The 11,808-nt window shown below is 35.5% G+C and overlaps 2 protein-coding genes across 13 annotated transcripts in view; one reads left to right on the plus strand and one right to left on the minus strand.

Moving 5' to 3' along the window:
• homer1b (homer scaffold protein 1b) overlaps positions 1 to 2,949 on the minus strand; it is a 36,862-nt gene extending 33,913 nt beyond the window's left edge. Inside the window, exon 1 of the mRNA XM_079606700.1 lies at positions 2,566 to 2,949. Coding sequence (XP_079462826.1) covers positions 2,566 to 2,570 — 5 coding nt within the window. The 5' untranslated portion in view covers positions 2,571 to 2,949. The remainder of the gene's footprint in view (positions 1 to 2,565) is intronic.
• A 1,787-nt stretch (positions 2,950 to 4,736) lies between these two features.
• On the plus strand, positions 4,737 to 11,571 carry tent2 (terminal nucleotidyltransferase 2). Of its 12 annotated transcripts, none has more exons than XM_079606707.1 (16): positions 4,737 to 4,892; positions 5,310 to 5,463; positions 5,564 to 5,677; positions 5,799 to 6,054; positions 6,420 to 6,534; positions 6,630 to 6,721; positions 6,846 to 6,909; positions 7,007 to 7,073; positions 8,059 to 8,135; positions 8,212 to 8,340; positions 8,453 to 8,496; positions 8,593 to 8,729; positions 10,036 to 10,127; positions 10,248 to 10,327; positions 10,742 to 10,833; positions 10,923 to 11,452. In XM_079606707.1, exons 1-15 carry the CDS (start codon positions 4,739 to 4,741, stop codon positions 10,805 to 10,807), a joined length of 1,641 nt encoding a protein of 546 aa, XP_079462833.1. In that variant the 5' UTR covers positions 4,737 to 4,738; the 3' UTR covers positions 10,808 to 10,833; positions 10,923 to 11,452. The 12 variants fall into 12 exon arrangements, with proteins under 12 accessions (XP_079462833.1, XP_079462838.1, XP_079462841.1 ...); XM_079606715.1 differs by having other exon boundaries at positions 4,759 to 4,892; positions 5,305 to 5,463; positions 10,733 to 10,833; positions 10,923 to 11,453; XM_079606708.1 differs by having other exon boundaries at positions 4,761 to 4,892; positions 5,305 to 5,463.
• The last annotated feature ends 237 nt before the right edge of the window (positions 11,572 to 11,808 follow it).

Consider the following 11,808-nt stretch of genomic DNA (forward strand, 5'->3'; position numbering starts at 1 on the left):
ATGCAGTTGCATTCACCATACATGGTGCTTCACATGACATCACAATGCTTCCATAGGGTCATAACCATTTCAAATGTAGAAACTTAAAATGTTTATATTGTGAATGCAATCCATTAGCCAAGCTTATTGGGACATTTCCACCCGAATTTGTTTGTGTAAATAACCCACACATACTTTTCTCTGTTCTCACTCAAACTTATGAAGTATGAATGAAACTGTAAATAGACTGGAACATATTGCTACATTATTGCAGCTGACTATTTTATTTTCTGATTATGGTTCCAGTGTATTTGCTTATGTACGTTTTTGGGTTCCATTTTCTATAATACATGTTCTCATATTGTTATAATTATAGTGGCAAACGTATTTGGTGTATATTAGAAAGAAATATATATATTATATATATATATATATATAGATATATATATATATATATATATATATATATATATATATATAAAGTAACATAAAAATGTTTTAAATTGTAATAGCAGTAATTAAATAATGTACTTAATAATAGCTTTATCATTTCTATGCAGTAATTGTATAAAAAAAAGGCTTTTATATATTTGAGCAGTGTACAATCTGTCACACTATATGAAAGAAAATGTGAAAAAATAGGTTAAAACACAAACTATTCCAGTATCCTGTGTTTTTTCCTTAGTAGCAAACAGAATAAACGTAATGATTTTCATATCTTGTTTGCTAAGATTTTTCCATTTCATGTTTCATCAATTCATGGTTGAATGTCAACCGCCCACGCAGAAAACATAGGATGGGGGAACAGCCTTAATTTAGAAAAGGAAAATGAAAACTAGATTTTATATCTAAATGTTTATGAAAACACAAACCCTAAGAGCAATCTGAGAAAATGTGAATGTTACAAGCCATTACTAAACTATTTTGAACAGATTGATCGTAGAATCCATTGGATTCAACAGTCAAAAGTATCTTGAAGCCAAGACTGTCCGAATGTTAAATGTGATATGGTCAATTATATAAGAAATCATAAGCAGACAGTTCTGCATTAACATCAACAGTGTTGATCTCACACCCACGCACCTTTAACAACACACCTCCATCCAGAGCAAGCAGTCGTTTTCATTTTAAACATCTGTCTTACTGATCAAATAATAGAGCAACAATAAAGAAGACCAAACTTCTGCCACACTCCAAACCTAAGTGATCTGTAATAGCATGTACAAGACATATGGATAAGAAGCTATTTTGTTAGTTACATAACCTGGTCAAGCTTGAGTTTGAAAAGGTGCAATTCAAATCATCTATCCTAATAAGCAAAATTAGCTAATTGGATTTTGCAACAATGCACTGCTTATGAGAAACATGTTGCATTCGTTCAGCAGGCCTATTACTCCCACTACTGCCTTAACAACGGCTGTTCAGTAATGTTAGCAAACTGCATAACAACCAAACACTTTTTAGCATGTAATAAATTGAATTGTGTGCCACTGAATTGAGTAGGAAGTGGGAATGGTTTTCTCCAGAGTAATATACTCCCAGAACAGCCCTTGAATCTTTCAACGGTTATAATTTAATTAAGAATGAAGAAGAGGGGACTTAAAGCAATTCAAGTTTAAAAAATTTTTTTTATTTATTAAATGGAAAATGCTTTGCCACCACAAGAAGATCCATCTTTATGTAATAACACATTTAAAATGAAAAGATGATCACTTCCAGACATCGATCAAAGACTACCCAGGGATATATTTTGAGATCCTAAATAATATCTACATGCGGCGGGGTACCAATGGAGAAGATTTGAGAACAAACTGTAAGCAGAAGACCCTTTAAGATTGAATAGCCATGTATAGGGTCACCTTTATTTAAAATCTATATTTCAGATCAATCTCCAGCTGAGCTTTGGAAATTCCACTAGCATGTACAGATATATCAGATGTCATTGCCAATATTGGCTCCAAACTTGTATTGATGAGGCTGTGCCATGCAGCGGTGCTCTGCTGAAATGTAGATTACATAAGCATGACGAGATTAAAGGCCTTTGGCACTGCAGCACATCAGTATATGAAATTAGCTGATGTTCATTCTCATTCAGAGTACATGCTTGTTATCATTTGCCTAAAAATAATACACGCGGCTAACCAACAGACTGTGGTCTCAGTGGTCAAAAATGGTCGACCCAGTGGATGAAGAATAAATGATTAATTAAAAGTGAATGCAAAATATATGAGTGTACACACTCACATAATAGTGTGTGTGTGTGTGTGTGTGTGTGTGTGTATGGGGGGTATGTAAAAATGTTTTATTACAAAATATTTAACACATAACGCATATAAATATATATTCAGCATTATAATTCAGTATACATTTTAATGCACACCATTAAGGACACTTAAGGCGTTCATGAACATGAATAACTGCCCTTACATTCTGCCCTGTCCTCATAAGACCGGTGATAAAACCGTCAGGCTCTGCGCTGCCAATTCCTAGCCTATACGTTTTGCTATTTACATGCAACTTACCCCATGTTGATGTTTTTTCCCTCCCGAGACGAGATGCGATTTGTGCTATTTACAAGCAACTTACCCCATGTTGGTGGTTTTTTTTTCTTCTCCTGAGACGAGATGCGTTTTGTTGGTCACCGAGTTTCTTCTTCAGGCTGAATGTAGAGGCTTTGGATGCGGTGCGCGCGGTCAGTCACATTATGAGCAGCGGCATTCTGCGTCTCTCATTACGCGCTCTGTATGTAGGCTGTCAGATGCACTAAACGAATCCCACGGTGAATAGCCCACCAATACTGCCCAATTTTAGCTAGTTTGCAAAACGACGGGCTCACTTCGCATCTCTGCGGTTAGAATATGTGTTTTTGAAGAGCGCGAGGTAACGGTGGCGCTGGGGTGAATAAAGAGCCGCTGCCTCTCTCTCAGTGGGCGTGTGTGTGTGGCTCTAAAGATGAATCTGCTGTCAGTCGATGGTCATAACACATACCACACAATATCCCACAACAACGCCCCCTGGCACGCTCTTCTCCCATTAAAAAACACTTGGCACTTTTTCATCATGGGATTTTATGTCAATCATCATAATTCACATTAATTAGCCTATTTCCTTGTCATAATTTTATTGAAATGTAAATAAAATTAAACCCTAATTACTGGTTTTCAATATTCATTTAACTCTGAAAATCTCTTAAAGGGATAGTTCACCCAAAATAGAAAATTATATCATCAATGTACTCGCCCTCATGTAGTTCCAAACATGAACTTATTTCCTCCGTTGAACACAAAAGAAGATATTTTGAACAATATGGGTACCAGTTGACAGCACCCACTGACTTTGTAGGGAAAAAATACTGCAGAAGTCAATGGGGACATCAACTGTCTGGTTACCAACATTCTTTAAATATCTTCTTTTGTGTTCAGCAGAAGAAAGAAATTCATACAGGTTTGGAACAACATGGGGTGAGTAAACGATGACAGTGTTCATTTTGTAGGAACTATCCCTTTAAAACTATCAAAACATCTTATGAGAAATGAAGAGTTACCAGTAACCTTTACATTTCGAACCCCCTTTAAACGCTATTTCTTGTTTCCTCCAAGTGTATCCAGGAATTTGTATCTGTCTTTTTCTCTCTGTCTTCCTCACTTCTTGTCAATAACAAAACTAGCAAATGAGCTGTTGTGCAGAATGATCACACAGGCAGCAGGCCGTAGGCTGATCAGTCCTGCTGATATTCAGTTCAACAGCATTGTAATGTTGCTTTTAAACAACAGTTCAAAAAGCAAGAGGTAATATCTGTGTTTCAGACAAAAAATGTGGATGTTAGCTTAGTATATTTCTTCTCTGCCAATGAAAATTGTTCTGAAAAAAGAAGCGAGCATCAAGCTTTCATCAAGAAACCCACCCAGTTTGAGAGTGATCATAGCAGAGGAAAATGCCCCAACTTTAAAAAAAACCCTCTCTTTCGCTCCAGGCAGATCCACTCTGCTTTCATTTCCACTTGCATATTCTGGAACACACTGAACAAAGAATACAGTTAAAAGTGGAATGCTGTGAACAAAGAGCACAGTGAAGCGTAAAACACTGTGAACAGAATGCAGTGAAAACCACCAATGCTATGCATTGGGGAAAATGGCAATGTGAATGTAGTGTACAAATATTTGTCACAACTCACAACGACAACAAAGATGTGAGTTTATGCTTTTTGAAACTGAGCAACTGCTGTAGTTTAGTTGTTATAAAGTAGGCCTAGTTAGCAAGTTTAAAAAATAGCCTATACAACAATAATAAGAAAGAAAATAAGAAAGAAAGAAAATACATTGTCTTTAATTTTTTTAACTTTGAGATATGAACTTTGTCATTTATGCTGTAGACGTAATATTCAAGTAATGTTTTTACCACAGGCCCACATTTACTCATAAATTGAAAAACATCAAAATCCATACGAAATTTCCAAGGAAACCAATGACAATTAGCCATCAGTGTTCACTTACAGATTAAATTCACAGCAGAACATATAATTAATTTATGAAATCGTTTATATAAAAAAAAAATGTATACACACACATATATATATATATATATATATATATATATATATATATATATATATATATATATATATATATATATATATATATATATATATATATATATATATATATATATATATATACATACATATATATGTATATATATATATATTCTTTTTTTTTTTTACATAAACGATTTAATTAATTATATTTTTCCTCCCATCCCCATGTGTTGTCGCCATAGGTTGTCGCACGGTACTTTTATTTTGAAAACAGTCAGGCTCGGGTGCGCAATAACCCGGAAACAGAGAATAGTGTGTTTTGATATTTTTACACACACGCTTGTTCTTCGCTCTCTTATTAAACCTGCCTTCCATACTGGTGAGTTTCTTCCGTTATTATTACACAGAACAATCATATACAGTTATTAAAGACATTTGACAGTTGGTCTTAAACAGTTATTCTAAGCTAGCAAATTCGCTAATGTCTACCGCTCGTCGGCTAACGTTAATCAGCTGCATGCTATGATTTATTTTTTGTTACTTATTAAAGAAAATGTTATTTTAGTTATTTTTTTTGGGACACTACGAAGATGTTAAAATCTCTCAATTAAAACTTGATCACGAGCCACTGTGCAGTGTAAATTTTCCACTGTCATTTGCTTGGGTGTCGTTCACTTTACAATGGACATTGTAATAATCACAGATAATGGTTAGAATAACAAATGGAATACAATCTGTTTTCAAACTGTTGTCAGACATCTGTTTATTTATTGTGATATTGTTTGTGAAAGTGCAGACAGTAGATGTTTGCTCTGGCTGAAGAGGAGAATGTTCCCTAGAGCTTATGTCTTCTCCAATAAAGATGGGCTATCTGAACATGTATTCCAGCCCATTCTACCTCACACTGTCTCTCAGCAACTGAGAACTGAAGGCTATCAGAATGTAACAAAGTTAGTGAATATTCATCAGTGAAATGTCATTGGTTGTGTGTTTGAAATTCTTCATATATTCTGTGAATTCATTCGATTAATTTAGTGTCTATCACCTTAGCTTCAGTGGTCCACCAATGAATGTTCCTCGTTTGATTCCAACTTACCAACGGACACCAATGGAACTGCCAGATGTCCATTGCAGTCCAAATAGAGTAACAGGAAGCAACAGAAAGTGAGCAGCATTTTGAACACGTGACCACAAACCACTGGAAATTATTGTTGCTAATCTGTATTTCAATCAATGGGACGTTTTAAATTCTCTGTCTTAAGCAACATGTATTTTACTGTGCCAGGAGGAGACAGAATCACAGTCAGAATGACCTGAAGAAACAGCGCTTCAGTTCTCCGGGTCCTAGCGGCCAGCCTGCCAGAAATGCCAACTTTGCCTCCCAACCGGTGGCTGGACCAGTGACGGGCAGAGACGCATGTAATTCTTATATCAGTGTCCCCGCATACTCATCTCCCACCTCTAAACCAGGAGGCTGTGTGCCGTCTTTGAGAGAGGGATCCCATCAGAGCACCTTAAACCCATCTTCAGTCAATGATAAGGTGAATATGCAGATACAAGCCATAAATTCTGACTGACGTACACACTTAAAACTAAAGGTCTTTATTGGCATTAATGGTTCCATGAAGAACCTTTAGCATCCATGAAACCTTTCCATTGCACAAAAGGTTCTTTATAGTGAAAAGAGTTCTTTAGATTATTAAAATGTTTTCTACACTAAGAAAATGTTGACTGAAAGGTTCTTTTGGAAACCTAGAATGGTTCTTCAATGGCATCACTGTGAAAACCCTCTTTTGTAACCTTTATTTTTAAGCGTCTAGTCATATCACCTTTTTTGAGGCAAAGTGTAGACTAGAGAAGTACATTTATTTTTTACAGTATTATATTTATTGTTCTTTGCCCACAGCTAAGTCAGCAGATTCTCGACCTGTTTCATGCTTGTGAGCAACAGAGTGATGATCTGGAGAAGAAGGAAAATTGTCGAGCAGTGTTGCAGAGGGACATCCGGACAATCTTCCCAGGTACATTACATACATTTTTGCTGAAATTATGATTGGGATCTTCTCCAGCCATACCGTTATGTGCTATTTCAGTCTTTTCTCTACTTTTGGTATAGGTGCACGAGTCTTCTTGGGCGGGTCATCTCTAAATGGCTTTGGTAGTCGCACCAGTGATGCTGATCTTTGTCTCGTCTTTGAAGAAGCAACTGTAAGCGTATTCAATCTAGACTAGAGAACGAATGCTTTGTGTTTGTATTCTGTCCAAATTGTTTCTATACTAATTGTTCAGGCTTTACTGTCTTATATTTAACTCTCTACATACTCCTCCATAGGGAAACCACAGAACAGATGCGGTATATGTTCTCAGTCTCGTGAGGAAATTGTTTTACCAGCTGTGTAAGTGTTTTGCTATGAATTTGTCTACAGTAGTTTCATGCTCTATTCACAATGGCTTTGTTACGTTCACTAATATGGCCTGATTGCTGTTTCACAGCTTACATTGAGAGGCCTGAGCTCATCAGAGCCAAAGTGCCCATTCTAAAGTTCAGGGACAGAGTCAGGTAAGTCCTTTAAACTTTTGTGTCGTATAGATTACCGTTTCAACAATATTTTTTTTAAGAAATGTATCCTTTCATTTAGCAAGGATGTATTGATACAAAGTGACAGTAAAAAACAAAAGATTTCTATTTCAAATAAATGCTGTTCTTTTAAACTTTGTATTCATCAAAGAATACTGAAAATACCAACAACAACAACCTAAGCATATTAAGCACAAATATAAAACATTGATAATAATAAGAAAGGTTATTTTCACCACATCAGCATATTAGAATGATTTCTTATGATTAGAATGATCATGTATCGAATCTTGTTTCCGCCACAGAATAATACATTTTAAAAGAGATTTGTGACTTTTTATCTAAGAATTGCGAGTTTGCATCTCAAAATTCTGACTTTATTTCTCAGAATTGCGTGTCATTAAGTCACAATTGCGAGAAATAAACGTGGATTTTTTTTTTTCGCAATTGCGTGTTATAAAGTCAGAATTGCGAGATATAAACGTGACTTTATATAAAGCAATTTTGACTTTATAACACACAATTCTGACTTAATAACTCGCAATTGTGACTTTATATCATGTGATTCTGAGATAAAAAGTCAGAATTGTGAGATAGAAAGTCGCAATTACTTTAAATAAATTTATTCTGTGGTGGAAACCAGCTTCCATAATCATGTCATACTGAATACAATATTAAAATATGGTTATTTTAAAAATGTAATAATAGTTAACCGTTTTACTGTTCTATTGTATTCTTGATCGAATAAATGTAGCCTTGTTAAGCATAAGAGGAACATTTAAAAAGTCTTACTTAACCCAAACTTTTGAACAGTAGTGTACTACATACAACGAATGACAAAGCCAATTGTACCAGACAAACAGGTTTGGTTGTTTGCTGGGGAAGTCATTAAAGACAATGTTATCTCCAAACAAAAGTTCAATACAACAGCTAACCACAGTTTTCCTGGAATTCTTTTGCATACCAGTGGTGTGGAGTTTGACTTGAACTTCAACAACACTGTCGGTATCAGAAACACCTTCTTACTGCGGACGTATGCCTATGGTAAGTTCAGAATTCTGTGCCTAATTGAGATCTTTGTGAAAATATTTAATCGTTTCTGGTTTTGTATTTATTTCAGTCGAAAAACGTGTCCGTCCTATCATCCTTGTAATAAAGAAATGGGCCAATCACCACTGCATCAATGATGCCAGCCGTGGAACGCTGAGCAGCTACACACTGGTTCTTATGATCCTGCACTACCTTCAGAGTAAGTCTCTTTTGGGGGGATTGTTAAGATCTAATGCACTAAACTAGCTGCAAGCTTCTTATGTAATGTTTTTCTGCTTTTGTTCTGTTCTAAATGTTTCAACTACATATAGCCCTTCCCGAACCTGTCATTCCATGCCTTCAAAGGGATTATCCAGTGAGCAAATTGTCTAATAAATTAATGAATTAATGAATTATGCATGCATTTTTTTTTTCTTGCTTTTTAAATTCTCGCTGAAACCACTTCTTGCAGGAGTGCTTCAACCCTAAGATGGACATTCATCTTGTGCCGAGTGGATCAAGCAATATTCCGGCCTTTGTGTCTAAAAACCAGTCATCACTGGGAGACTTGCTCTTGGGTTTTCTGAAGTACTATGCCACTGTCTTCAAGTAAGTAACATTATTGATTTCATAGCACAAGTCAACCCTATATTTAGGGCAAAACAAGAAAACATTCTAAAAGTATCCTACACTAGTAAGCTATTAAATGCATGTGAAAATTTGTTTTAGTTCACGCGTTTTGTATCCCACCTGATTTACTTAGTTGTCTTTGAATTTTTAGTGCAATTCTGTCAGGTCCATTAAGTCAAGAACACACATGACAATAAAAATGATTTAGGAAATTTTTATTGAATAAATTGCAATTCAAGTTGATAAATTCGGAATAATTTTTTTTGGCGGTATGGCTCTGTTCAGGGAGTCCTCTGACCTTTCATGAGCACCATGAAATAGCAAAGAGTCAGAGGACAGCAGCAGTATTAGGGAACGCTCACACAGGACTGGGAGAGCTGAACTATTCCCCATATGAACAGAGCAGCAACGATGACAGAAAAGCAAATGCGACAAGGACGAGGTGGGGAGGTGGCGGGCTGCAGAGAAGCGAGCAGCAAGCAGTTAGGAGCGAACTGAATCTGCTTTAAATAGGGCGCCCTGTTTTGAGCGTAGCCATTAGCAGCTAGGGGAGTTGAACAGCTGATGCAGATCAGCGGATGAGACCGTGTTGTTGGCCAATAGTGTTAGCAGCGTCTTGACTACTTGGCCTGCCAGAACTGACGCTCAATTTGCATAATACAGGTGAAACTCGAAAAAATTTAATATCGTGCAAAAGTTAATTTATTTCAGTAATGCAACTTAAAAGGTGAAACTAATATTATTATATAGACTCATTTCAAGCCTTTATTTGTTATAATTTTGATGATTATGGCTTGCAGCTATGAAAACCTTTTCACAATATTCTAATTTTGAATTTGTGGTTTTCATAGCTGTAAGGCATAATTATCAAAATTATAACAAATAAAGGCTTGAAATATCTCACTTTGCATGTAATGAGTCTATATAATATATTAGTTTCACCTTTTAAGTTGAATTACTGAAATTTCTCAAGATTCACCTGTAATTGTCAATCACATGCGTAATATTTATTTTCTAGTTTACATAGAAGGTTATAATATTCACCTGTTATAGACGGGGGCCAATGCTGCTAACAAAAGCTAAACTAAATCTAAGCCACCTGCAAGGCTCCTGTTTCATGTCACTTTGCTAGATTGACAACAGCAGGTGAACCTCTGCCTTTCCCTGGTCCAGATGGCCTGCTCTAATGTTCATAACACTTGATATGTGCATGTGCTTCTTTGAATAAACAAGTCTGAATGCATTGACAAGCATGTCTTTACGGTTCATTGTTATGTTTCCACAGATGGGGTAAGTACGTGATCTCTGTGCGTGAGGCAAAAACTTTACCCAAGAACAGATGCCGAGAATGGAGAGATAAGTTCGTCTGTGTAGAAGGTACACATTCTCGGAATCTTTGTACATCATGCACTGAAAGAATACGCAAGTATAACAGTGGTTTATTGCTATTAACGTTTATTTATCCCTTAGAACATGAATATTTATACTTTGTTTCAGAGCCATTTGATCGTACAAACACAGCCAGAGCCGTTCATGAGAAAGCTAAGTTTGAAGCCATTAAAGCACAATTTACAGAGGTAAGCCTCCTTATGTCAGTATTAAAATATAAATATATGTTTAATATTAAATTATTATACATTTAATACAAATAATAATTGAATACATATAAGTCGCAAATATAAGCATGTCGGTGGTATACGGTGTAATATTTAATGTATCATGCCATATGTAGTTCTATAAAGGTTTCTCAAAGAGTGAAATCTGAAAAACAAAAGTATTCTTGCAGTATATGCATTTATGCTCCATAATGCAAGTTCTGTTTTAAGAAAGCAAAAGATGTCTTGAGTAATGGGGAAATAATGAACTGGAATGTGTAGTTACATTTGCAAAAATGTTTTTCCCATCTTATTCGTGAACAAACCTTTTGCAACAGCACTGAGTTCATGTTTGGTAATGTAAGCTCTTTTATTGATCATTTACAGTCCTACCAGGTTCTGCAGAAGAGAAAAGATATCAACTGCATCCTGCCTCTCAAAAACACAAGACCAAAAAGATAGCAAGACTTAGGGCTGCCCACAGATAAGTAAGAATGAACATACAGGATGGATTCAACCTGGAGTGCCCAACTACCATCTTGACATTGTGAGAATAAATGCTTTACTCTTTTACAAGGGCTTTTGCATATACTGGACCTTTTGGAATGTGTTGAGCCAAATCCAATAAGCTGACGGGGATACAATCAGTTCGACCCTGAGCATCATGTTTGAGATGTACATGTCATGTAACGTCAGAGACTGAGCAATATCTTTTGCCCATATGGAATACAGTTTATATTCATTAAATAAATTTACTGTTGCAAAACTTTTGTTTTGTGAGCAATTTTTGGTTTATTAGCCAATATAATCATTTTTCAGCTCACTGAAATAAATGAAAGCAGAACGGCAACAAAATACAAATTGTCTAATCTTGCTTTATGCTCAACTTTTCTGTCTTTCTGATCTTTTTCCTCAAAACCCCCCCCAATTTAGTTTTATTTTTTTTAAACAATTAAAAAATTTGTTTCTGGCAAATGACTACTTTTACCTGAACATTTAACAGTGATGGGTTTTCTGTTTGTCTATGTTCTGTCATGTTTGTATAGTTGTGTATGTACAGTCTTTTAAATGTTTATATAAATAATTAAAATGTCACTATTGAATTGTATTTTGCCTTTTGTCTCTAATTTAGTGTTCTTCTATTTCTCGTTTGCTCTTCTTATATTCAAATAGAAATGAAAATGCTATTTTATGTAGAACTGGTAAAACCTCTACATTTCCTACTTTACGGTAAATTATTTGTATGACCAAATCAGAATACGTTTAAATATGTTCAGAGAATTATATTGGTCAATTGAGTAGGCTACTTTTGAACTGGATAGGTCTCTGCGTGAGCAGTTTAGAAGCTTGCAGTAACACTTTCAACGGCAAGTAAATGTGATTTATGTTTTGAATGTAGTACCCATTAATGGGTTGTTATTCTCGATTCATAGCATGATATGAGTTTAAGAACGTTGATATGG

Source organism: Phoxinus phoxinus (genome assembly GCF_949152265.1).
Source record: "Phoxinus phoxinus genome assembly, chromosome: 3".
Taxonomy (NCBI): domain Eukaryota; kingdom Metazoa; phylum Chordata; class Actinopteri; order Cypriniformes; family Leuciscidae; genus Phoxinus; species Phoxinus phoxinus.